The 27,518-nt window shown below is 42.5% G+C and overlaps 1 protein-coding gene and 1 pseudogene across 1 annotated transcript; both read left to right on the top strand.

Annotated features, from left to right (window-relative positions):
• POLR1B (RNA polymerase I subunit B) lies at nt 1–27,518 on the top strand. The gene is made up of 15 exons (XM_047068943.1): nt 1–255; nt 4,166–4,333; nt 4,586–4,732; nt 6,388–6,520; nt 7,617–7,753; nt 8,527–8,750; nt 9,495–9,666; nt 12,051–12,222; nt 13,297–13,578; nt 14,739–14,872; nt 19,520–19,690; nt 20,299–20,455; nt 23,338–23,534; nt 24,686–24,939; nt 25,584–27,518. Exons 1-15 carry the CDS (start codon nt 79–81, stop codon nt 26,464–26,466), a joined length of 3,408 nt encoding a protein of 1,135 aa, XP_046924899.1. The 5' UTR covers nt 1–78; the 3' UTR covers nt 26,467–27,518.
• Nucleotides 1,464–2,149, top strand: LOC124503719 (NADH dehydrogenase [ubiquinone] 1 beta subcomplex subunit 8, mitochondrial-like; annotated as a pseudogene).

Raw genomic sequence — 27,518 nt, 5'->3', positions numbered from 1 at the left:
GCCGTGGGCACCGGGGCGCCTGCCGTTCTTCCCGGCGCGTGCGGAGCAGTCGCTGGCGCCCGGTGTGCAGGAGGACGCATGGATCCCGCCGGCCGGTGGCAGAGCCTGCCCAAGGGACCCAGCTTAAAGCATTTGACTGACCCGTCTTATGGGATCCCGCGGGAGCACCAAAAGCCAGCGTTGCAGGAACTGACGCGGGCGCATGTCGAGTCCTTCAACTACGCTGTGCGCGAGGGCCTCAGCCACGCGGTGCAGGTGAGCGCGGCGTCCTTCCAGGCTGCAGTCGCTCTGCGATCTCCGGTGCCACTTGCTCCGACGAGGCCCCAGATGAGGCGAAACTCGAGGCGGGCACAGGAGAAGGACCCCGCGGGCTGGACGAGGGGGGTGGGTGGGAGGATGCTTGTGTGGCGAGGGGTGCGGGATAGATCCAAGATGCTGGGGTAAGTGGGGCAGTGGCCTTGGGTAGGGTTCCCAGAGAGATGGCTGGGAGATCACAGTATAATCCCAAATAGTTCTCCCAGATCGTGCCAGGCTCGGCGGGGGGCCTGGCACTTGTAGTCTAGTCGACTGGGGGAGTACTAGATGTATTTGTGATTTCTGGATTTCTTCGTGGTTGGAACCTTAGTGTTTTCTAGCCAATGTCTGCATGCCTGAGAGTGAGGAAGGCGCTATGCTATGGTGGGTGTGCCATTCACACCGCACATGCTTTCATGTCACTGAAGTTTTACCTCTCCGAAACTTACCTGAAAAGGTTCTGAACCTATTTGTACATAGACTCCACATGTGAGGTCATCCTTCCACGGTGTTCTTCTTAGCTTTAAAGGGAGAAACTACTGGGCACCTGCTCTGAATTAGGTGGGTGTTGAGGAAGATATAAATGAGCCCTGAAAGCGAGACTGAGTAGTAGTGACACTTATTCAACATTAAGTGATTTGATTGATCTAAAGGATACGGTAGCAGAGTTCAAATGAAGATGGTGGGGGAAGGTCTCATTTGGTTAGCATCGCCAGCGTCTCCCAGGCAGTGGGCTCTGAGGGTGCCAGTAATACATAGACTGGAAGTTCTCAAACTTTTTGGTCCCAGGACCCCCTTCCACTCTTAAAATTTTTGAGGGGTCCTAAAGAGCTTTGTTTATCAGTATTTACTCTATTAGAAATTAAAATTGAGAAAATTTTAAAATATGAATTCATTTAAAAGATAAACCAATGATATATTAACATTTTTATTAAAAATATTTTTGGAGAGGGGTGCCTGGGTGACTCAGTTAAGCCTCCAACTTCGGCTCAGATCATGATCTGAGGTCCGTGAGTTTGAGCCCTGCTGTCAGCACAGAGCCTGGAACCTGCTTCAGATTCTGAGTCTCCCTCTCTCTCTGCTCCTCCCCTGCTCGCGCTCTCTCTCTCTTTCTCTCTCTCTCAAAATAAATTAACATTAAAAAAAAAATGGGGGGGGGGAAGGTGAAGATGGCAGTGACCAGGGCACAGGTCCTGGTAGTCCGATGGCTCAAAGGGCAGCTGGGACCCTGGTGCCATTAGGTGCACAGAGAGCCTCCCACATTACCAAGGACATGCTCCAGGGCACTATCCCAAGATCCCAGAAGAACAGGCTGCCGTTGCCAAGAAGGATAATATGTGGGTGGAAGACTACCTACCAACCACATCCAGGTGATGGCATGGGGTAAGGCAACTACTGGAAGCTTCCTGATGGCTTGCAACAGGAGAGGGATCCATGGTCTGACTGGGACCACCCAGACCTGAGGTTGAACTGGGGTGAACCGATGCACTGGGGCCTTGACATGTATATCAGGAACCGTGCGGGCACATCCCCCCACACCTGTTTCCTGGAATCTCATGTGTAAGCACTTCTTGGGCTTCATGGCCTTTATGCTGTTCATGTTTTGGGTTGGGGAAACCTACCCCACCTACTAGTCTGTGGGGCCAAAACAGTATCCTTAAAATAATTTGTAGGTGGAACGAGGCAGTGATATAGCCAAAGAGCCTGCTAAGCTGGTGGTTTGTTATGAGATCTGAGGAAGCTTCGTCAGCTTTGTGCCCCCTAAGTGACTCCCTTATTTCTAGAGACTTAACCTGAATAAATCCCTAATAAAACAGTGGTATGGTTAAAAAAATTTTTTCTAGGGGCGTCTTTGTGGCTCAGTCAGTTGGGCGTCCGACTTGGGCTCAGGTCATGATCTCACAGCTTGAGTTCGAGCCCTGCGTTGGGCTCTGTGCTGACAGCTCGGAGCCTGGAGCCTGCTTCGGATTCTGTGTCTCCGTCTCTCTCTGCCCCTCCCCGACTTGCACTCTGTCTCTCTCTCAAAAATAAACATTAAAAATATTTTTTTTCTAGAGCAGAAAAATTAATAGGTAAATGATATTTTTCCTGTCTTTTGAATGTCTGGCTTATTAGAAGACAGCTGGATTTGCATTTCTGCTTCTGTATTCAGCCTCTTGTGATAAGTTATTTTGATTAAGTACATGTAGAAAGTGTGGTCAGCACAGATAGTGATGCTGCAACTTAGTATTAGTACCAGAATACTGTATGGAAAATGTTGTTACATAAAACAGTAAAGTAAACGACTAACATTTATAAAGTCAAGGGAAAGATAGCCTTTGTCATATTTTGGTTTATTTACAGTTTTGCCCAATATGGGGGGGGGGGATATATTTCTTCATTCTGTGAGTCTAAATTGATAAATCTCACAGTCATCTTTTCAGAATACATTCGATCTCATTATTCAGGAATTCGTCTTTGTGAATTGCCTATTCATTAAAATCTATTCATAGCCCACAAATCAGTACATACCACCACATGCAGAATGGTGAAATTTTTGAATTGCCCAGTGTGCACCATTTCAGCTGAGGTCCAAGAAGGTGATGCTCTATTTCTTGTTTCAAGTTCCATACTATAAACAAGTATCCTTTTCTAAATCTGTCCAATTTTTCTCCTTCTGGTGCTTTTTGTTGGTGATTTCACTCTTTAAAATAGCCCTCAAGCATAGTGCTGAAGTGCTATCTCATGTTCTAAGTGCAAAAAGGCTGTGATGTACCCCTTAAGAGAAATATGTGTTAAATAACCTTTGTTCAGTCATGAGTTAGTGCTGTTGGCTGTGAGTTCAGTGTTAATGAATAAACGATATATATTAAGTAAGGTGTCTTTAAATAGAAATGTACATGAAACAAGCTTATGTATTGATCAGTTGACAAAAGTGTGATCAGAGACAGGAACGTAACTTTCCCCTAAGAACAATTCAGTGTTTGTGGCAACTTTATAGACCTTAACTATCTCAAATAACAAGATTGTATTGTGATATAGATAGTGTAGCTGCGACTTGAGAAAGAAAATCTTCTGATCTCCCTTTTGAAAATTGATGCTTCATCCTTAAATAAAAAATACATGAAAATTTTATGTTAGAATAAAATCCTAAAACAAAAAACTCCTAAAACAATGCCAGCTTTAGATAACATTTGAAAATGGAGACAAGGTCAGTTGAACTGACATGGGGGTAGAGAATCTTCTCTATATTCTTGGCTCCATTTCTGGCATTCTTGTTCTAACGCTAAGGCTAGGAGGTTGTTCCTAGTTAATATGTAGGAGAGCTCAGCGATGCCCCTTCCTCGGAACAGGAGAGCTTCCCCAGGGAGTGGTGCAGAGAAGCAGCTGTTGTGCAACGGGAAGAACCACCGTGGCCACCACCTGTGAGGCTCTGGTTTCGGTATGCGGCCACCATGGAATGAAATGTACAAATATCAGCGTAAAGAATGATGGCATTAGAGTGTCCGGTCCTAAATCAGGAGGATGTTTCCGTATCCTCTCCTGTTAGGAGCAGTCCCATTTGTCTTGCTGTGCACGTTGCAGGTACCACGTACAATAGAGAAGTCAGGCACTTGGTTCACAGAACGGTTTTGTTCTGAACACAACTGTACCCTAGAGCCTACTACAAATGTGACGTGTTGCAGACACTCACAAGCTGAATTAGTTCATTGTAGTTGCAGGTACTTAGTGAGGGTGTGAGTAGACCGGATGTAGTTTTAACCGTCTTTTTAGATATGTCATGTTTGGCATTTTGGGCATCAGTGCTTGTAGAACACGTGAGCTTTGGAAGAATCTTGGAGAAAGAGGGCCTTGGAAATGCAAGCAGTTCATCGTGTGGATTGTATTTCAGGCTATACCTCCCTTTGAATTTGCTTTCAAAGATGAGCGGATCTCTCTTACTATTGTGGATGCTGTCATCAGTCCACCGATGGTTCCAAAAGGAAACATCTGCAAAGAGCTCAACATTTATCCCGCAGAATGTCGGGGCCGGAGGAGTACCTACCGGGGCAAGTTGACAGTGAGTACAAGTGACAGCGTGTGACTCTTAGGTTGTACGTTTTTGAGAATAAGGCTGGTGCCTAATAAAACTTCTACCAGAATTCTGCTTTCTTAGTACTGTCATTTAAAGATGCTATCTTTTAAATCCAAAGGATAAAATCATTTACCTGATGGTCTTCTTCTTTACTCTTTTAAAATACTTACTTGCTTTGGTAGATCCAGGTAGTTTCTTTTTATTATTAAGTAATTTTCTTCTCTCATTTTCATTTAGGCTGATATCAGCTGGGCAGTGAATGGCATCTCAAAAGGAGTCATTAAACAGTTTCTTGGCTATGTTCCCATCATGGTGAAGTCTAAGCTTTGCAACTTATACAACCTTCCTCCAAAAGCCCTCATTGAGCACCATGAGGAAGCAGAGGTAATTGCAGGCATCCAGGTGATGGTAGAAAAGGCCTGAGATGGGGGTGAGAAGATAGAAACTTGCCAGTGAGAGTCAGTTTTTCTTTCTCCGCTTCCAAGTTCTGGATAGGTAAAATGGGGCTTGGTATCTTGTGTGCTGCATACTTCGTAGGCTCAGAATGAGTCTCAGATGAGACCGTGTGTGAAAAGTGGCCGCACAGTTAGAGAATATTATTATGGGGGAAGTATTGATAGGTTGTTCCCTAATTTCCTGCATGATACACTTTCCATATGAGATGCTTGCTTTACCAACAGTAAGATTCTGTGAGCATATTGAATTGCTTCCCGTATCTCTCCTTCGGCATTGTTTTCATCTGCGATACGTGGTTTTGTGGTATTGAGTTGAAGTACTCAAGACATATAGACTCCGCTGGCAGTAGGGAGACTGTGTTTTGTGATGGGATGAGGGTTATGGTATCAGATCTGGGTTTGACACCCAAGTGCTCCACTTACCAGTTATGTGGCTTTGGGAATTTTCTTTTTTTTTTTTTTTAACGTTTATTTATTTTTGAGACAGAGAGAGACAGAGCATGAACGGGGGGAGGGGCAGAGAGAGAGGGAGACACAGAATCGGAAGCAGGCTCCAGGCTCTGAGCCATCAGCCCAGAGCCCAATGCGGGGCTCGAACTCACGGACCGCGAGATCGTGACCTGAGCTGAAGTTGGACGCTTAACCGACTGAGCCACCCAGGTGCCCCATGGGAATTTTCATCTTTCTGCGCCTCAGTTTTCTCTTCTGGGCATAATAACTGTGCCACTTATTGTTATGAGGATTAACGGGCTGGTAACATAGAGCACCCAGCATGATATACCTGCTTCATAGTATCAATGTGTAGTAGCTTTTTATTTATTATAGAACTATGATACCAGAGGGGCACCTGGGTGGCTCAGTCAGTTAAGTGTCCAACTCTTGGTTTCAGCTCAGGTCATGATCTCACGGTTTGTGAGTTTGAGCCCCACGTCAGACTCTGTGCTGACAGTGCAGAGCCTGCTTGGGATTCTCTCTCCTCTCTGTCTGCCCCTCCCCTGCCCGTGTTCTGTCTGTCTGTCTCTCTCTCTTTCTCTCTCTGTGTCTCTCTCTCTCAAAAATAAATAAATAAGCATGAAAAAAATTTTTTTTAGTTAAAAAAAAAAATGTGATACCAGAACTATGAAAAACAGTTTCCTCTTTAGCTAATCTGAATTTCTGGTTTCCAGAGTTTTTGTACAGTCAGAATTTTTTAACTTATTTGGGAACCATATTCACCTGGAAGCAAAATGGCTATTATCTCTTATCTCTTTCAAGTAAGGTTTTTTTTTCTTTTTTTTAAATATCATTTGAAGACTAAATCATGAAATCATTTTAGGGGGACAGAAAGGCAAGTTAGTTCGAGTCTGTCTAGTAGAGGAAAGTATCCTGATCCTTCCATACTTTTCTGCCAGGTCCCTAGAACCTTTTTAGTGCACTTGAGAGAAGACTTAATTCACACACTGACAGTTTCCATGAAGTTTCCAGGGGACCTGTAGACCCTTTCGCCTCTGCGTGCCTCTTCTGCACGTTGCACTGCGTCTAGCAGTTATCTTCATGTTGACAGTGTATCTTTGTTTAACAAATTATAATTCATCTGTTCGGCAGGAAATGGGAGGCTATTTTATAATCAATGGCATTGAAAAAGTCATCCGAATGTTAATTATGCCTCGGAGAAATTTCCCCATTGCAATGGTAAGACCAAAATGGAAAACCAGAGGGCCTGGCTATACTCAGTATGGTAAGTTGTAGTGACCTTTGGAATGTTCTTTTAGGAAAGTTTTGTTTTTCTAGTAAGCATTTCTGTTAAGTTAGTAAGCATGTTATAGCAGGAAGCCTACTTTTATTATGTTTAATTTTTTTCACATTGAAAGAACACATGTATGGGTCGCCTGGGTGGCTCAGTCGGTTAAGCATCTGACTTCATTTCAGGTCATAATCTCGCAGTTTGTGGGTTCAAGCCTCATATTGGGCTCTCTGCTGTCAGCCCAGAGCCTGCTTTGGATCCTTTGTCTCCTGCTCTCGGAAAAATAATAAACATTTAACAACAAAGAAAGAAAGAATGCATGTACTGATGTTCTTATTTATGGAGACGAAGGCTGGCCTGACTCAACCAGAGGCGGGGTGTGGGCCTCAGAAGTCTCCTTGTAGGTTTCCTCTTCCATGGCATTCCTCTTGGAGTCCCTGGCTGACAGCCACCTGGCCTCTGAGTGCTCACTGTGACAGAGCCTGGCTTCATAAGACAACATTTTCATTCTTTGGTAACCCTGCAAGTGAATAACTTGTTTTTATAATTGAGCTAAAAATCAGCCTCTAATGATAGCCATATATACTATCCCTAGAATAATAGCATCTCAGCAAGTCAAAACGGCTAGTCGTTTATTCTTTTGCATCGCTGATGTGGAATGCCGTTCCAGTCTTTGTTAAAGCTGAAACAAAATCTAAAATTCTGCTTTTCTCCATTTGGACTCTTGGATGAAGCCATTTTCTCTTGATCAGATTCCACAGAGTACAGGGGATACAAAGTGCTGTATGATGAGGCTCTGCAAGGTGCTCGCGATATAACGTGTTATAACACACGGACCCAGCTCTACAAGGAAACTTTGAAGTTTCATTAAATTTGTAGTTTCAGTTACTTGTAGTGGTTTTCAGCCTAGGGAGATTGTGTGCCCTAGGGGATTTGGCAAGGTCTGGAGACATTTTTGGTTGCCAGTCTTGGCTAACCTTAGTGATTTGGCTCTATTTTTAAGAGGGTTAAAAATAATTTAGGGAAAAAAGTAATTATCAAAGCAGTTACAGTATTACTGAGTTTTTGACTTTTTGCTTTGTTTCTATAGGAGTTTCAATGCACTGTGTAAGGGAAGAACATTCTGCTGTCAACATGAACCTTCACTACCTGGAAAATGGCACGGTTATGTTGAACTTTATTTACCGGAAAGAACTATTTTTCCTTCCTTTGGGATTTGCACTGAAGGTGTGACTTAACGAATGTGTTTCTTTTGCTATGAAGAGGTTCAGTGGAGGTCACATTCTGTGCAGAATGGATAGGTTCTCCCGAGTGGAATTGATGGCTGTATCAGCTGTGCACTGCTCCAAAACAAATTACCCAAAATGCAGTGGCTCAAAATATCAACAACCTTTCCTCTCTCACTATTTCTGTGGTCAGGAATTTGGAAGTGGCTGGGATTTGGGGCACTTGTGCCTCAAGGTCTCTGGAGGTAGCAGTGAGATGTCAGCAGGGGCTGCAGTCATTTAGAAGGCCAGTAGGGCCGGAGGATCCACTTCCAAGGTGGTCACTCATGGCTGGCAGGTCATTGCAGGCTGGTGGCAGCAGGTCCTGGTTCCTGTGCACGTGGGCCTTTCCACAGGCTGCTGGAAGCGGCTGTCTTCCCCGAGAGGGTTAGCCAGGAGAGTGAGGCCGAAGCCACAGTCCCTTTTGGGACCTGACCTTGAGAATCACACATCAACTTTTTTACCATGTTGTCTTGGTCACACAGGCCAGTGCTGACTTAGTGTGAGCGGAGACTCTACAAGGCTGTGAATACCAGAAGGCAAGGATGATGATGGGGCCATCTTGCTGTCTTACCATACAAGCCATGCCTTGTTTTGGAGAGTTCATTTGGATTTGCCAGTAGTGGAGTGCTAAATCTTCCTAGGGAAATAGAATGGCTAAAATTGTTTAGTTATGACTAGCGATTAAAAAGAAAACCTTGGTTTTTTGTTTTTTGTTTTTTTCTTCTATTCTAGGCACTTGTCAACTTCTCCGATTACCAGATTTTTCAGGAGCTCATCAAAGGCAAAGAGGAGGACTCTTTCTTTAGGAACTCCATTTCTCAGATGTTAAGGATCGTAACGGAAGAGGGTTGTTCCACACAAAAACAGGTCCTTAATTATCTAGGTGAATGCTTCAGAGTGAAGCTCAGTCTCCCTGACTGGTACCCAAATGAACAGGCTGCAGAGTTTCTGTTTAAGTACGTGCTTTTGCCTAAACGGTTGTCTGTGGGGCGGGAGGTTGTAGTTACGGCTATGAGTCATCTGGGAATCAGAATGGACCTGGGGGTAGCATTCTGGTCTAAGGAAGCAGGGCCCAGCTCTGTTCCTCTGGCCATCCACACCTTTCTTTCTATAGTAGTTTCGTTTTATTTTATTGTGCTTTTAAACTTTTATTTTGAAACAACTCCAGACTTCCAGAATTGCTGCAAAAATAGTACCGTGGACACTTCACATTTACTAGTTGTTACCATTTTTATTACGTTTGCTCTCTTGATTTCTCTTTACGTAGGTCAGCATTTTTCTTCCTGTAACATTTGAAAGTTGTAGGCATCCTGTCCCTTTATTTCTCCAAGGCAAGGACTCTGTTATGTAACCATGTACAGTTACTAGCGTGTAAATTAGTATGTAGGCACAGGTCACATGTTGAACACCTGAATGGCCAGTGCCACTGAGAAACTGAATTCTTAATTTTATTTAGTTGTAATTAATTTACATTTAAATAGCCACATTCTGCATGTCATGCCATGTGGTCCAGCACAGCTCTAGACCCTGTGAGCATGTACTGTCCTTTTGCTAATGTTGCCAGTAAAGAGGAAAAGCAGTTGCCTTTAAAAATGAGTAAGAACTTTTAAGTAAATGGGAATCGGGAACCTGGGTTCGTAGGACATCAAGTTCTAGTAGCAGCTCAGTCGTTTTAAGCTTCGCTTTCTGTTTTGACACAGCCAGTGCATCTGTATCCACTTGAAATCCAGTACTGAAAAGTTTTACATGCTTTGTCTCATGACCCGGAAGCTCTTTGCTTTAGCCAAAGGAGAGTGCATGGAGGAGAATCCTGACAGTTTAGTGAATCAAGAAGTCCTTACACCTGGTCAGCTCTTCCTTATGTTTCTGAAGGTAAACGCTTGCTGCTTTCATCCTTGGGCCAGTCGGCCCTCTTATGGAATGGTGAGACGGTTTCCGGTAGCACTGTTTTCTGCGTGTTTGCAATTTGTAGTTTCGGCACTTTACGTTAGCCTGCCTTTTTAATTTTTTGTTTGTTCGGCAGTAAGGGATTTAATCCAAGATCTTAAGTTTATACCAAATTCAGAAACTTCTTTAATATTTCTAAGAGGTTAAAGGCAACATCAAGTCTCGGTCATAACATTAATGATAACATGTAACTAGCCAAACGTGTGTGATTTCCATACTTTTTTTTTTAATGTTATTTATTTTTGAGAGAGAGAGAGAGAGAAAGAGAGAGAGAGCAAGCAGGAGAGGGGCAGAGAGAGAGGGAGACGCAGAATCCAAAGCAGGCTCCAGGCTGTGAGCTGTCAGCACGGAGCCCGACGTGGGGCTCGAACTCACGAACTGTGAGATCATGACCTGAGCCGAAGTCAGATGGTTAACCGACTGAGCCACCCAGGCGCCCCAGATTTCCATACTTTTATACCAGCTTTGTTTTAAGCTTCTGAATCCCTGACTCTGGGACACAGTAAGAATCTTCAGGAAGGTACAGGACAGTGACATCATCTGAACTACAGACTTCAGTAGCCATTTCACTGAATATCACAGCGGAGATTGAGGTGTCCTGTGATTTCCGTGCTTGGTTCTGAGGGCTTCTTAATAGTGAGGGAGCGAGAGATACTGAAGAGCTGCCCTCTCTGAACTTTAGAACAGCTCTGGTGAACGCTGTTCATCGTCCTTTGTGGTGTCTGCCCTCCCTGCCAGAGGCACTGTCTGCTCAGCTTTATACCCCTGAACCTTTTACCAGAAAGGCTGGGGACCTCATAGGAAGGCTTCTTAGAGGCCTCTTCTCACTTCTCTTGCGCTGTTGTGTGCAGGCCTTACATACAGGTCTCCAGTCACTCGACTGCATTTCTAAAGTCAAAAAGTGCTAGAACTCCAAAAATGCGAGTTGGCGGGAGAACCTGACCTGCACTGACGGGAGGCTATTTATAATTTTCATTTATTCTACTTAGTGTGATAGTTTGTTTGTCTCTCCATAGAAGTGTGTTTGATTACAAGCCGGCACCTCAGTCTTCATAATGAGTTTTTGTACCTGCTACCTTTGTAAAGTCTGGAAAATTCTTAAGACAGAAATAAATTGGGCCCAGGTCGTCCTATAATGCACTGCTCTTTGAAGAAAAGTTTGTTGTGAGGCTTAAATAAATATGCAGGGTGCCAGCTTACAGTATGTGCCCCATGCTAGTTGCTCACCTTAGCCAGTTAACTACAAAGTGACAATAGGCAGACCTCTTACCAGGGAGAGACTGTTTCGGTCCTCATTCCTCTGGTCTCCTGTCTCAGGTCACAGAGCTGCTACCTGGGTCTCTGGTCCTCAGGTCTGTGGCTTTTCTTTCCTGTTTTCTGACTCTGCTATCTCACTTCTTTTCCATTTTGCTTCAGACTTACAGGAGAAGAGAGTGTCACTCTTTCCTACCAGTTTGTCAGCTGTCTTGTGTGTTGGGTGTCATTTGGGGACTTGGACTCTTCTTAGTTGTTTTTACTGTTAAGAGAGTGGCTGCTGCTTTAAAGCTTTGCACTCGTTGCCTGTTTCTGGGGTTGAAGCTGTTCTGACTTCTTGATGAGAGCATTTTAATGAAAAACTTTTCTAAAGCCAAAGCAAATGTGATTTTTGTTTTTGTTTTAATTTTATTTTTTAATTTGAGAGAGTGTGTGCACGAGTGGGGGTGGGGGAGGGAGAGAGAGAGGATGAATGAATGAATGAATGAATGAACGAATGAATCTCAAGCAGAGCCCAACGCGGGGCTTGATCCCACGACCCTGAGATCATGACCTGAGCCAAAATCAAGACTCTGACACTCAACTGACTGAGCCACCCAGGCGCTTCCTCCCAGAGCAAACTTTTGATTCTTTTCGTGAATGTGGATAATCTTTACTAGGAGCAGTTTTTGCCTCACTCCAAGGGATATTTGACTGTGCCTGGAAACATTTTTGGTTGTCACAGCTTGCAGGATGCTACTGGCATCCCGTGGGTCAGCGCCAGGGATAGCGCTAAATATGCTGCATGCAGGGCCTGGCCCCTCACTACAAAGAACTATCTAGCCAAAATGTCAGTGGTGCTGAGGTTGAGAAACCTTGATATGCAGGAGTTTGTGGCTTCTGCCTGAACAGGAATAGTGTGACGAAAGACTGTTTTTCAGGCTTATAGGCCAGACGTTCTCCATGTCAAATGTATAAATTAGTGGGCCTTTGTTATGGACATGGGATTATTATGTGGGAGTAAGTATGAAATGTGAGTCATTTAAATGTGATAGTTTCAATTTTTTTTATTTCAGGAAAAAATGGAAGCTTGGTTAGTGTCTATAAAAATTGCTCTAGACAAGAGGGCTCAGAAGGCCAATGTGTCCATAAACACTGAAAATTTGATGAAGATTTTTAATATGGGAACAGACCTTACAAAACCATTTGAATATCTTCTTGCTACTGGGAATCTGCGTTCTAAAACAGGTGAAATTAAATAGATTGGCTTCAGGGGTTGTGGGAGGGGGGATGGGCTAAATGGGGAAGGGGCATTAAGGAATCTATTCCTGAAATCATTGTTGCCTACATGCTAACTAACTTGGATGTAAATTAAAAAAATAAAAATAAATAAAAATAGATAGACTTCATTTTAGGTACAGTTTTAAAGTTATTTGATCAATATGGATTTATATATTGCTGAGAGAGTTTCTCTTTAAAAGTGAACTCCTCCCTTGGGGCACCTGGGTGGTTAAGTTGGTTAAGCGTCAGACTCTTGATCTCAGCTCAGGTCTTGATCTCGGGGCATGAGTTCAAGACCCATGTTGAGCTCTGTGCTGGGTGTGAAGCCTACTTAAAAAAAAAAAAAAAAAGAAAAAAGGCCTTTAAAAAAGTGCATTTGTCCCTTTCACTAAAGACGGATTTCATGTTGTAAATTTGACAAGTGTGCATCAGTGTGCATCAATCTGAAGGGCTTGAGACAAGGCATCTTTAGAGCTTAAATCCACTTCTTATCATCACATGCATCTCTGTGCCTCCTTCTAGAATTCTAAAGATAGCTTAGATCTGTGAGGAACTGTTACAGGTAGTCTGGGGCGGGGATGGGGGTGCATCACCTAAACCAGGTCCATCAGAAAGGCCTGAAAAACTTAAGTAGTCATTGAGGGCCCAGAAGTAATACTGTTGACTTTTTTTTACACAGATAGTACCGATGCAGATTTTTTTTTTACGACTAACAACTTCTTACATATTTTCCATCCCTCTCTGATGAATCCCATTTAGTTACTTGCTGTTTCACACTCATTTAACATTTCCCACAAAGGAGGTAGTAGTAGAAGGAGAGAGGGAACCAGTGGGGCTAATATAACTTGGGGAATCTGGGGGGGGGGGTTACTGCCTTTTTACTACTAATTTTGTAAATCCTTCCCACTCGTCAGCGCTAATAAACTTTATAACTCACTCTGATTTATAGTGTGCTCTGAGGTTTTGTCCTCAGAGCCTCGCATCGAAATACACTTGTTTTTTAAGTTTAGCCTGTTTTTGAATGACTTTTGTTTTATTAAGGTCTTGGCTTCCTGCAAGATTCTGGACTTTGTGTTGTGGCTGATAAGCTGAACTTCATACGCTATCTCTCCCATTTCCGCTGTGTGCACAGAGGGGCTGATTTTGCTAAGATGAGGACCACCACAGTACGCAGGCTGCTGCCGGAGTCCTGGGGTTTCCTTTGTCCTGTGCACACCCCAGATGGGGAGCCCTGTGGCCTGATGAACCACCTGACTGCCGTGTGTGAGGTCGTCACACAGTTTGTGTATACAGCATCTATTCCGGCTTTGCTCTGCAGCTTGGGTATGTGATGGACAGTGATAAACAGTCTTGTTTGGGTGTGGGGGTTTTAACAGGTGCAAACTGTTATGTTATAACTGTCAAGTTATGCTTCTTTGGGAACTAAGCAGGGAATTCCTGCAAGAATTCTGTTTACTCTTGTGTGCAGGAGTCGGGCTGGTTTCCTGGCTCGTCTGTAGGTCAGGTGCATTTTTTTGAGAATGAGTGAGGGAGAAATTAAATGCTATAGTTTTATTTTATTTTTTAAAAAAAATTTTTTTTTTCAACGTTTATTTATTTTTGGGACAGAGAGAGACAGAGCATGAACGGGGGAGGGGCAGAGAGAGAGGGAGACACAGAATCGTAAACAGGCTCCAGGCTCTGAGCCATCAGCCCAGAGCCTGACGCGGGGCTCGAACTCACGGACCGCGAGATCGTGACCTGGCTGAAGTCGGACGCTCAACCGACTGCGCCACCCAGGCGCCCCTTATTTTATTTTTTGCAAAAATAAAAATGTCAAAACATTTCAAATACACCAGCATTCAGCATTATCGTTAATGCATTAACATTCAACAATATCAGAAATAACATTTTGGGTCACTCCCTGTATCTGGTGACTCGACCACTGCATCTTTAAGTAGGAAACAGTGTCAGTTTGCAGGAAGACCATTAAAAAGAGGTTGTCTAGTAGTCTGTACCCTGATGTCATAAGAGACAGAGCCTTTGTTCTGGGGGACTCACAGCTGCTATCTCTACTTTGGCTGAATGTCCTGGAATAAACACAAAAGCACCACTAGTCTTGATGCTGGGGTTACAGATAAATTTTAGCAAGTAGGCAAATTCACAGATGTGGAATCCGCAAATAAGGAGGATCAAGTGCAGTTGAGGTTTTGGGGAAAAGTTTATCTATTTACATGGTTCTAATCAAAACATAGAAGATATACATAGGAAAGCCTCTCTTATACCCTTGTCCCCCAGCTGCTCTCCCCAAAGACAGTCCGAGTCACCAGTTTCTTGTGTATCCTTGCTGAAAGGGCTTGGAAACATGTAAGCAATATAAAAATGTTCTGGTTTGGAGGCAAGATCTCTAAAATGATGAAGCGGTTGTAGAGCCTATCTGGAGGGACTTTTTAACGTAGGAGAAAGCACTCTGGTGTGAGCATTTGGTCTGTTCACTTCCCCAGGGGTCACTCCAGTTGATGGAGCTCCACACCGGCCGTACAGTGAGTGCTACCCTGTCCTGCTGGACGGCGTCATGGTTGGCTGGGTGGATAAGGACCTTGCTCCTGGTGTTGCAGATTCTCTTCGACACTTTAAGGTGATCTTATGTCTTTGTGAACTGTTCTGTCCCTTACTCCTAGGTTGTCTGTCCTTTTCTCGTTGTCGAGGTAGCCCCAGGGCAGCGTAGACTGGCCAGGGGTTCTGGAGGTCAGAAGCTGATTCTGAAAGTGCCTCCACATCCCCTGTAGTGTCACAGTCTTGTCTTGTGCTGGCTTCAGAGGTTAGGGTCAGTGACAGATTCTTTGACCTGCATGCATTTTTTTGGTAGTTTCATTGAGGCCCTAGTCTGCTAATCTTACAAATTTTTAACTTTTTTTGTTTTGTTAATACTAGTGGCATACAGGGGGCCTCAAAATACGTCCTTTATATTTCAAGTAATGTTGAAGATATGTAAGGTATAAGTCACACCCTGTTACCTTCTGGGTCTTAAAAGTGGATTTCTATTTATTTATTTTTTATTATTATTAAACAATTTTTTTAAGTTTATTTTTGAGAGACACAGGGAGGGGGAGGGGCAGAGAGGAAGAGAAAGGATCCCAAGCAGACTCTGCATTCTCAGCACAGAGCCTGATGTGGGGCTCGAACTCACAAACCGTGAGGTCATGACTGAGCCAAAACCAAGAGTCGAACGCTTAACCGACTGAGCCACCCAGGCGCCCCATGAAAGTGTGTTTTTAAAAAGTCGGGTATGGGCGCCTGGGTGGCTCAGTTGGTTAAGCATCCAACTTCGGCTCAGGTCATGATCTCACAGCTCGTGAATTCAAGCCCCATACTGGGCTCCGTGCTGACAGTTCAAAGCCGTGGAGCCTGCTCCCGATTCTGTGTCTCCCTCTCTCTCTGCCCCTCCCCCACTTGTGCTCTGTCTCTCTCTTTCAAAAATAAGTAAAACATTAACAAAAAAAAGTAGAATAACATTCTTTGACTAACTTATATTTGGAATTTTCCTAACAAGAGTTTTGGTATGAGACAATGGGCATTGAAGAATTGTTCTTTGGCAACAGGATGAATTATAGTTCGTGCTGTGGTTTATTTCAAACTGTACTCTGGTTCAGTTTTCGGTATTTTTAGTTTTCAAATTGTTCAATACAATTTTTTTTTTATTTTTTTTTACATTTATTTATTTTTTGAGAGACAGAGAGAGACAGAGCACAAGTGGGGGAGGGGCAGAGAGAGGAGGAGACACAGAATCCGAAGGAGGCTCCAGGCTCCGAGCTGTCGGCACAGAGCCCGACACGGGGCTCGAACTCACAAACCGTGAGATCATGACCTGAGCCGAAGTCGGTCGCTCAACCGACTGAGCCACCCAGGTGCCCCTGTTCAATACAATTTTAAATGTAAAGGTGTTCGAACACCACAGAGAACTCCCATCTGCCCATTACCTAGATCCACCAGTTGTTAGGTTTTGCCCCACATGCTTTATCCATTTGTATGCCCTTTATAAGCCTGTATAGTTTTTTCTTCTGAACCATTTGAGGGTGGTATTCAGACCAATCCCCTTTTCCATGAAGATTGCCACCATCAAGTGTATTCTTCCTGAGAACAAGGGCTTTTCCTCCTCAATAATCCCAGTACACTTTTCAACATCAGGGAAGGTCAGGGTGGTGGAGTCCACAGCTGACACTCAGATTATGCCAGTTGTCTCAGGAATGTCTTCGACAGCAATTTTTTCTCTATCCTCGTTTGGGACCCAGTCCAGCATCATGTATTACATGTAATTATCGTGTTTCTTTAGTCTCCTTTAATCATGAACGGCCCTTCAGCTCTTTGTGTCTTGACTTTTTTAAAAACTACAGGCCAGTTATTATATAGCTATCCTTTATTTATGTTGGTGTGTAGCTTTCTGATGATGAAATTCAGGATATCCTTTCAAGAGGCACATGATCTTGGGGCCCCTGGGTGGCTCAGTCGGTTAAGCGGCCAACTTTAGCTCAGGTCATGATCTCACGGTTTGTGAGTTCAAGCCCCACATCGGGCTCTGTGCTGACAGCTCAGAGCCTGGAGCCTGCTTCAGGTGCTGTGTGTGTTTCTCTCTGCCCCTCCCCCACTCATTCTCAATCTTTCTCTCTCTCTCTCTTTCTCTTTCTCTCTCAAATAAATAAGCATTTAAAAAATGAAAAAAAAAGAGGCACATGATGTTGACTTGTCCCACAACTAGTGACGCTAATTATGATCGCGGTAAGGTTGTGTTCTCTAGGTTGATGCACTGTGCTGTTGCTAATTTTCTGGGTAATTAGTAATTTGTGGAGAGATATTTGGAAGAAGCTATGTGAAAGCCTCATCAAGTTTTTACCTGCAAGTTGGCGAATTCTTTGCAGAATTATTACTCTCCCATTGATGATTCTTTCCTGAGGGAATGATTATTGTGATGGCTGCCCCGTGATTGTTTCCTAGTTCTATCATTCCTTCTGTGTTTGTGAGTTGCTATTTTGTAAGGTAGAGTTTTCCTTTCTCTTCCATTTATATGTTTTTTTATTCACAGCAGCATAGATTTACAGATGCCTGTTTTATTTCATGAGTCTTCTGTTGCTGTTGCTTATTTTGATGCTCAAATTGTATGATTTCACTTTTTCCAGAGGTCCCTGTGGTTTTGTTTTGTTCATAAATGCATATAACAAAATTTACCATTGTAACCATTTTTAAGCTTCTAGTCCAGTGGCATTAAGTATGTTCAGGTTGTTGTGCAACCACCACCCTATCCATCTCCTGAAGTCTTCCATCATCCCAGACTGGAAGTCTGTACTCATTCAACAGGAGCTCCCCATTTCCTCCTTCCCTGGTTGCCACTGTTCTACTTTTCTTCATGAACTTTGACTTTGCTAGGTACCTCATGTAAGTGGAATCATACAGGATTTGTCCCTTTGTGTCTGGCTTATTTCGCTTAGCGTAATGTTTCAAGTTCATCCCTGTTGCAGCCTGTGTCAGAATTTCATTCCTTTTTGGAGCACCTGGCTGGCTCAGTTGGAAGAGCATGTGACTCTTGATGTCACAGTCATGAGTTTGAACCTTACGTTGGCTGTAAAGATTACATGTATAAATAAACGTAAAAATAATTGCATTCCTTTTTTTAAGACTGAAGAATATTCCATTGGGTATACTACCACATTTTGCTTATCCATTCATTCATTGATGGATACTTAGCTTGCTTTCACCGTTTGTGTTGTTGTTTTTTTTTTTAAGCTTATTTATTTTGAGTGACAGGGCTGAGGGACAAAAATGGGAGAGAGAAAATTCCAAGCAGGCTCCGTGCTGGAAGCGCGGAGCCCAATGCAGGACCTGATCCCACAAACTGTGAGATCATAACCTGAGCCGAAATCAAGAGTCAGATGCTTAACCAACTGAGCCACCTAGGTGCCCCAGGTTGCTCCTACCTTTTGGCTACCACGAATAATGCTGCTGTGAACATGGATATACAAGTACCTGTTTGAGTTCCTGCTTTCAGTCCTTTGGCGTGTATGCCTAGAATTAGAATTGCTGGATCATACGGTAATTCTGTATTTCATTCTTTGATGTGTTCTGGGGGAAATCTGTAGTATTTTCTTTTAGATATACTAAGTGTATTATATTAATTTATTCCCTGATCATCATTCTCTAGTACTAGTGATGAATAATGAACCCTCAATTCCTGGAATAAATCCCACTTGGTCATGGTGTATCATTTTCTTAATATTTAAGAAATACCAGTTAAATAGTAAAAATTTATTTTTTTCTTAATAGATACATTTCTGCTTTATAAAAAGAATTAGAAAGTTTTCCTTTGTTTTCAGTGCCCTGGAACAGTTTGTAGAAATTGGGTTATCTGGTCCTAAGTCTGCTAGAATTCCCCTATGAAACCATCTGGCTCTAGTGCTTTCTTTAGGGATAGTTTCTAGATATGTTTATTTCTAATATGGAACTCGATCATCTTTAAAAAGGCTTTCTACCTCTGTTGAGGTCTGTTTTGGTAACCTGCATTTTATCCATTTCATCTTGATTTCTTAGACTAGACCCATGATTTTAAATTTTAGTTTCACTGGGTTGTTTTTTTTTTCATTTCTTACTCTGTGCATTTGTCCCCCCCCCCCCCGCCCCCGCCAGCTTTTTTTCTTGGTTAGGTTAAGCAGTGGGTATTTGAGAGAATGCAGAATTTTGATTTATTGCCTTGAACCTTTTTCAGTATTAATTTCAGGTTTTATCTTTTTGTGTGTGTGGTTTTTTTTGTTTTGTTTTGTTTTTTGGCCTTTGTGTTAAGAATTTAATCCATTTAGGGGAGCCTGGCTGGTGGCTCAATTGAGAGTAAGAGAGAGCATGAGCAGGAGAGGGGCAGAGAGAGACAGAGACAGAATCTGAAGCAGGCTCCAGGCTGTCAGCACAGAGCCTCACGCAGGGGCTCGAACCCACAAATCATGAGATCATGACCCCCAAGTGCCCACCCCTACATCACTTTTTTTTTTTTTTTAATTTTTTTAACATTTATTTATTTTTGAGACAGAGAGAGAGCATGAACAGGGGAGGGTCAGAGAAAGAGGGAGACACAGAATCTGAAACAGGCTCCAGGCTCTGAGCGGTCAGCACAGAGCCCAACACGGGGCTCGAACCCACGGACCGCGAGAACATGACCTGAGCCGAAGTTGGACGCTTAACCCACTGAGCCACCCAGGCGCCCCCCTACATCACTTCTTAATTGAACTCTTTTTGTTGAAAACAGGTGTTGAGAGAAAAAAGAATTCCTCCTTGGATGGAAGTGGCCCTTATCCCCATGACGGGAAAACCAAGTCTATACCCAGGGTTATTCCTGTTTACCACTCCTTGTAGACTTGTGCGGCCTGTGCAGAACTTGGAATTAGGCAAAGAAGAACTAATTGGAACTATGGAACAGGTACACAGAGCATTGTGTTGGTGCCTGAACCTACTTGTGTGGTATATGACTTCTGAAGACTTAATCACTGCTACTTTTTAAAAATGTTAGCGCTGTTTGATAACCATCAGGAGTTTGAGAGAAAATCAGAACTTACCTCTGTCTCCTCTATGATGAACACAAAGCCGTTTTCACATTTCCTCCCTCCGCTCACCTATCGAGAGAGAGGGTTGATGGTCATGTTACCTGCCTTCCCATCCTGCCCAGCTCCTATGCACCTGACTCTGCCTCAGGTGTGAGGTGGGAACATTCCATTAGACTCACTCACCGCCTTTGCCTCCATCTTTGCAGTTGGGAAACTGTGGGCTTTGTGCTACCAAAAAATTTCTTTCTTCCAATCTTCCACAGTTGAACCAGGGTGGATTTAGAGTGACACGGGTCAGGTAAGCGATATTTCTAACTGGAAGCTTCCCCTTGCTTCCCAGTGGATCCTGTCCGTGTTCATGATGTTGAGTGGGGAAGGTTTTCGTTCAAGGCTTTGAGTCCTAAACTCTGAGAGATAAGATGAGTTAATATGCTAGCAGTCAGTTATTTTGTGCCTTGAACTTCTCGCCCTTCCTTTTTTCCAGATCTTCATGAACATTGCCATCTTCGAGGATGAGGTTTTGGCCGGAGTTACCACCCACCAGGAGCTCTTCCCTCACAGCCTGCTGAGTGTGATCGCCAACTTCATCCCTTTCTCTGATCACAACCAGAGTCCTCGGAACATGTACCAGTGCCAGATGGGTAAGAGGGGGTAGAGAGTGGTGGTGGTATTCACACAGAAGAAAAGCGCTTGTAACTTTTTTATTTTGAAATACTTTCAAGCTCAGAGAAAACTTGCAAGAATGGTACAAAGATTTCCTATAAACCCTTTATCTAGATTCTGTTAACATTTTGTCTCATCTGCCCTGCTTTCCATTTGAAGGGAAGTTATAGACACGATGCCCCTTTACCCCTAAATATTTCATTGTGTATTTCCTAACAGCAAGGATGTTCGCTTACGTAACCAGGGGCAAGCGTTTAAATCAGGAAATTTAACATTGATGTTGTTATACTATTTTATAGTCCTTACTCAAATTTTGACTGATTGTCCCAAAAATATGGCTTGTGGCAGTTTTTTTTTTTTCTGCGTAGCACCTAGTCCAGGATAACAAGTTGCATTTAGTTGTCATGTCTCTTTAGTCTTTTAAATTAGAACAGATCCTTAGCCTTTGTCACTTTTGACATTGATGTTTTTGAACCAAAAGGTAATTTATTTTGTACAACGTTTGTCAATTTGGATTTGTTTGAGGTCTTGTGATTTGACTTTTGAAGAATACAAACCATGTAGTCACCCACATCTTATCCCTTGCAATATTCTTCATTCCTGCCTGATGATTCCGTGTTCCGTTGAATACCTCCAAGTAATATCTCTTGAGCCTGAAAAGCTTCCTTTAGCATTTTTTATAGTTTAGGTGGCTGGCTACAAATCCTCTTAGTTTTTATTTCTCTGAAAATGTCTTTGTTTGATCTTCACTTGAAGGAAATAGATGTACATTTCTGAATTGAGAGTTAGTTTGTTCAGCACTTAAAAGGTATCGAACTGTCTCTCCTTGGTCTCTTATTTTTACTAGAAGTCAGTGGTTACATTTATGGTTGATTGCTTGTAGATAATGTGTTCCTCCCCCAGCCCCCCACCCTCCCCTGTCCTTAAGATTTTTACTTTATATTTGATTTGTAGCAGATTGAGTATGATATGCCTAGATATGATGTTCTTTGTGCTTGGAGTGTATTGGTCTTCTTAAATCTGGTTTTAAAGAGTCAATCGGGGCGCCTGGATGCCTGAGTTGGCATCCAACTCTTGATTTTGGCTCAGGTCATCTCAGGGTCCTGAGAATGAGCCCCACAGCCTTGGGCTTCCTGCTAGACATGGAGCCTGCTTAAGATTCTCTCTCTCTGTCTCCCTCCCCCCGCCTACCCCCTCTCCCTGCTACCACGCTCTCTGTCAAAAAATAAATAAAAAATAAAAGATGTAATTAAATTTGTAGTTTTTGCCATTAATTGTAAAAACACTGCTTCTGCCCCATTCTCTCATACCTCTCCTGAGATTTCACTTATGTGTCATGTATATTAAAACTTTAGGTATTGTTCTGTAAGCCATTGGTTTATAATCTCCTTTTCTATCTTTTTTTTTCCTCTTCGGGTTGGATCAATTTGTTGATCTGTTGTTAATTTCACTGATTTTTCATTCTATGTCAGATATTTAGTTTTTTAGCCTAGCATTTCTGTTTGTTTCTTTTTTATAGTTTCTATTTTCTCTGAGGTTGTTGTCTTCCTTGTGAACATATTTCCCTTTATGTTTTTGAGCATTGTTATTACAGGTTTTTAAAAATCACCGTCTTCTGGTTCTAACATCTGGGTCATCTCAGGATCCATCTGCATTGATTACACTTTTCTTAAAGTATGGGTTGTGTTTTCCTATTTCCTTGTATTTCTAGTAATATTGGATTGTATCCATGACATCGTGAATGATAGATTTTAAAGACTGTCGGTTCTATTATGGTCCTTCAAAAAGATGGGTTTTTAGATTTAATTGGTAGATAGCTGAACACAGCAGTTGAAGTATGGTCTTTTAGCCTCAGGTGGCCTGCTTGGATCTGTCACAGGCATAGTTTAGTCCGCCAAGGATTTGGACTCCGTTTATTTGCAGAGTTTAAGGCTCTTCATGGTTCTTTCCTTTCTAAAATCTACCCCCTTACTTTCCAGTTGCTGTTGTGTTCTGAACTCTGTTCCGTGGTTCTGTAGGCTGGTAAGACTGTAGGTTTCTATCCAAGTGGTAGCCACTACAGTGACTGAACCATCAGGCAAAAACATTAAAAGCTGAAAAAGCTAGTAGTTCCCTCTGTACTGTTTCTTTTGTCCAAGTGTGAATTCCTCTCCAGTTTCTGACTCCAGTGCTTTCATACTGCGTGTGTTTGGGGGGGGGGGTGGTTTTTTGTTTTGCATTGTTCTGGATCTTAATGTGCTGAGGTGTAGCTTTCTCTTACTGGAAGCTGGAAGTCTCCTTTTCTAGATTTTAAAATTCACTGTGTATGTATGCATACACATATGGTCTTACAAATCATTTTGTTTCAGGTTGATTCTCTGTAATGTGAAGTAGTACAAAGAAGAGTCTTACTTCCCTACCCTCTGTACCCCACACCCAGAATTAGCAGATACTGACATTGTGTTCTGTGTGTGTGTAAGGAAGTAATCTAAGTAGATAGATAATAGTTACTGTCTGCTTTTCACCCCGTCTGTCCCCCAACTAGTAATATCCTATAATTTATATGCATCCTTTTTATGCTTTTCTTACATTATACACATGTCCATAAACTAGGAGTGGAATTATCTGGGATGTGTACCTAAATCGTATAATATTAAATGTCATTCTGTGCTTCTTCCCTCTCAGCATCGTTTTCATGGTCTGGCTACATAGATACACATGGTCTGCTTCATTTTCATGCTGTGTATTAGTCTGTAGTGAGCAGAACCACCACGATTGATTTATTCATTCCCTGATGATGAATGTTTTATTGTTACCAATTTTATATATGACCTTTATAGTCAAGGGGAAAACGATGCTAAGGGTTTTTTTTCCTTTGTAGGGAAGCAAACTATGGGCTTTCCACTTCTCACTTACCAAGCTCGATCAGATAATAAACTGTATCGTCTTCAGACTCCACAAAGCCCTTTAGTGAGACCATACATGTATGATTATTATGATATGGATAACTATCCAATTGGGACAAATGCCATTGTTGCTGTTATTTCTTACACTGGCTACGATATGGAAGATGCCATGGTGAGTTCTGCCAAGAGAATGTAGTTTCATTTCTTTTCTTTTTTAAAAAAAATTTTTTTTAACGTTTATATTATTGAGAGACAGACAGAGACAGAACATGAGCATGGGAGGGGCAGAGAGAGGAGGAGACACAGAATCCGAAGCAGGCTCCAGGCTCTGAGCTGTCAGCACAGAGCCCGACGTGGGGTTCAAACTCAACAAACCGCAAGATCATGACCGGAGCTGAAGTCGGATGCTTAACTGACTGAGCCACCCAGGCACCCCTCATTTCTTTTCATTTTAACTTTTTTGTTTACTGTGGGATTACTGAAGGAATATTTTCATGTCCTGGCACCAGAGTGTTCTGTTAAATGATGAATTCCTAGTCTCCATTGAAAATGGCAAGCCTTGGGGCGCCTGGGTGGTGCAGTCGGTTGAGCGTCCGACTTCGGCTCAGGTCATGATCTCGCAGTCTGTGAGTTTGAGCCCCACGTCGGTCTCTGTGCTGACAGCTCAGAGCCTGGAGCCTGCTTCGGATTCTGTGTCTTCCTCTCTCTCTGCCCCTCCCCTGCTCATACTCTTTCTCTCTGTCAAAAATAAACAAACATTAAAAAAAAAAAAAAAAAAGAAAGAAAATGGCAAGCCTTGAGGGATATTCACTAAATATTCAAATATGCATATATCATGGATATTTGAGTGCATGTGTGAGTAGATGCTGAGTGAATAAGGTCTTGGATAGGTCTACATTTCATATTTATTTATTTTTAAGTTTATTTATTTTAAGCGAGGGAGTGCACACATATGTGAGCGGGGGAGGGGCAAAGAGAGAGGGAGAGAGAATCCCAAGCAGTCTCTGTGCTGTCAGCACAGAGCCCGATGTGGGGCTTGATCTCATGAACTGTGAGATCACAACCTGAGCTGAAATCAAGAGTCAGATGCTTAACTGACTGAGCCACCAAAGTGCCCCTATCATTTATATTTATGTATGATTAGGTCTTAAGCCATTTACAAGTGTCTGGGTTTTATTAGTGTAGGTGACTTGGAAAATTTGGAGTTTTAAAATTAGAATGGCAGTTATCATAAACCCAGTATTTTAATTCTAACTAGTTTTAATTTTGAAAATCCCCATTTGGCCTCAGTCTCTTAAATTAATGATTTTTTTGATCTCACAGATTGTGAATAAGGCCTCTTGGGAACGAGGCTTTGCCCATGGAAGTGTCTACAAGTCTGAGTTCATAGATCTCTCTGAAAAAATTAAACAAGGAGATGATAGTCTGGTGTTCGGAGTCAAACCTGGTGACCCACGGGTTTTGCAGAAGTTAGATGATGATGGCTTGCCATTTATCGGAGCACAGTTGCAGTATGGAGATCCGTATTATGGCTACCTGAACCTCAACACCGGGGAAAACTTTGTGATCTACTATAAGTAAGTTCGGATACCCAATACTACTTTGTGAAGGCTGTTTCTCAATGAAATTGCTGGTGGTCAGTGAATGTTATCTTTTAACAGGAGAATTCTGGAGAAGACAGAAGTGATGGTTTTAGTCACTGACTCAGTCATAACTGAAGTGACGTTTCTTAAATGAGACAAAGTTCTGTGTCTGCTGTATGGCCTTTGTTTTTCTACTTCTCTTGTCAGTCTCATAGTTTGACAAGTTACCTGTGATTGATTTCAAAACTGTATTATTCAAACTTGATCATCTCTCTCAGGCATGTTGTTAGGAATTTTCCTAGCTAAAATGTCAAGTTCACTGTGCCTTTTATTAAAATTAAAAATTTTTTAGCTTATTTGACATCCAGAAAATTGTTTCAACAGTAGGTCTTCATCATAGTTTTTCAGTTGCCTCTGTCGCCGTTCTTTCAGATGGGCATAGTTGTGTAGTGAACGTAATCAGTAGCCCTGTTCGTAAATACTCGTAGGGACACCATATCTATTTGTACTGGAGAGTAGAGGTAGGAATAAGTTTTGCAAATATCCTATATGACGCACTAATTATATCAATAACACTTAAGTGTCTTTGTAAGTTTAAAGAACATAGTTTGACCTCCCGTCTGCTTATTTTTTCCTAGGAGTAAAGAAAATTGCATTGTGGATAACATCAAAGTGTGCAGTAATGACACCGGCAGTGGGAAATTCAAGTGTATTTGCATCACGATGAGAGTCCCTCGGAACCCAACTATTGGAGATAAATTTGCCAGTCGTCATGGGCAGAAGGGCATCTTGAGCCGGTTGTGGCCAGCTGAGGACATGCCATTTTCTGAGAGTGGGATGGTCCCAGACATTTTGTTCAATCCTCATGGTTTTCCCTCCCGCATGACCATTGGTATGTTAATTGAGAGTATGGCGGGGAAGTCTGCTGCTTTGCACGGTCTCTGCCACGATGCTACACCCTTCACCTTTTCAGAGGAGAACTCAGCCTTAGAATACTTCGGTGAGATGTTGAAAGCTGCTGGCTACAACTTCTATGGCACCGAGAGGCTGTATAGTGGCATCAGTGGGATAGAACTGGAAGCAGACATCTTCATAGGCGTGGTTTATTATCAACGTTTACGCCACATGGTCTCAGACAAATTCCAGGTTAGAACGACGGGAGCCAGAGACAAAGTCACTAACCAGCCTATTGGGGGAAGAAACGTCCAGGGCGGAATCCGTTTTGGGGAAATGGAGCGGGATGCTCTTTTAGCCCACGGTACATCTTTTCTCCTTCATGACCGCCTCTTCAACTGTTCGGATCGATCGGTAGCCCACGTGTGCGTGGAGTGTGGTAGTTTACTCTCTCCACTCTTGGAGAAGCCACCGCCTTCTTGGTCTGCCATGCGCAACAGAAAGTACAACTGTACTTTATGTAATCGCAGCGATACTATTGACACTGTTTCTGTGCCTTACGTTTTCCGGTATTTTGTAGCCGAACTGGCAGCTATGAACATCAAAGTGAAATTGGATGTCATTTAACCTGATGTGGCCTTTTGGGTTAGGAAAACTATCAGATTAAAATAAGATGTAAGTAACTTTAGTTTAGTGAAGATATTACTTGGTTACTGTGGAGTTTTTCCAAGGGTGTTAGAGTTTTCAACCAAGACCTAACAACTGAGAATTCAGGATTTCTGAGTCTATCCAGTATAAGAACTTCTGAAGTTGATTTTTAATACATTATGTTCAAAAAATGATACACTGGTAAGTAGACGGATATACAGGGAAGTCTTTCCAACCCTAGGTTCTTTATATCCTATTTTCAGCAGGCAGTGACCATCAAACATTTCTCTGGCTAGAGCAGAGCAGTCCAATACAAATACAATGCAAGCCATAGATGTAATTTTATATTTTCTTATATCTCCATTAAAGTAAAAACAAAAGGTGGCTCTATTGAAATGTAGTTGTTCTACAAAACTGCACGTATTTAATGTATACAATCTGATGGGTTTGAACACATGCATACACCTGTGAAATGATTGTAATCAAGGTAATAAATGCCACTTCCAAAAGATTCCTTGTGCCCTTTGGGGTTGTGTGTGTTCGTTTTTGGTAAAAACACTGAACTTGACATCTACCCTGACATCCATCCTCTTAACAGATGTTTATGTGTACATGGTAGTATTGTTAATGACAGGCACAACGTTGTACAGGTATCTAGAATTCACTCGTCTTGTGTTAAGTGGAATCTGACACCCGTTCAACAGCAACTGCCCGTTTTCCTCGGGCCATCATTCTAGTTTCTGTGAGTGACTAGATACCTCGTATGAGTGAGATCATGGCAGAGTTTGTGCTTCTGTGACTGGCTCATTTCACTTAGCATAATGTCCTTCAGGTTTACTTGTGTCGCATGTGGCAGAATTTTTTTTTTCTGAATAATATTCCATTATATGTATATAGCACATTTTGTCTGTTCATCTCTCGATGAACATTTAGGTTGTTTCCGTATCTCAGAAATAATGTTCATATACTATATTTAATGTAATATCGTCAAAATGCCATTTCCATATGTAATAAACAAATTTATTGAGATA

The sequence above is a fragment of the Lynx rufus genome, unplaced genomic scaffold (assembly GCF_022079265.1).
Source record: "Lynx rufus isolate CCGP_SWC_20201006 ecotype Redwood Valley unplaced genomic scaffold, mLynRuf1.p SCAF_8, whole genome shotgun sequence".
In the NCBI taxonomy this organism is placed as follows: Eukaryota; Metazoa; Chordata; class Mammalia; order Carnivora; family Felidae; genus Lynx; species Lynx rufus.
Note: the sequence above shows the minus strand (reverse complement) of the source record. Positions and strands in the feature narration are given on the sequence as shown.

Coding starts and splice junctions, on each gene's coding strand:
- POLR1B (XM_047068943.1), top strand. CDS start 79: ATGGATCCCGCCGGCCGGTGGCAGAGCCTGCCCAAGGGACCCAGCTTA. Junction 4,334..4,585: donor CCTACCGGGGCAAGTTGACA/GTGAGTACAAGT, acceptor ATTTTCATTTAG/GCTGATATCAGCTGGGCAGT. Junction 14,873..19,519: donor ATTCTCTTCGACACTTTAAG/GTGATCTTATGT, acceptor TGTTGAAAACAG/GTGTTGAGAGAAAAAAGAAT.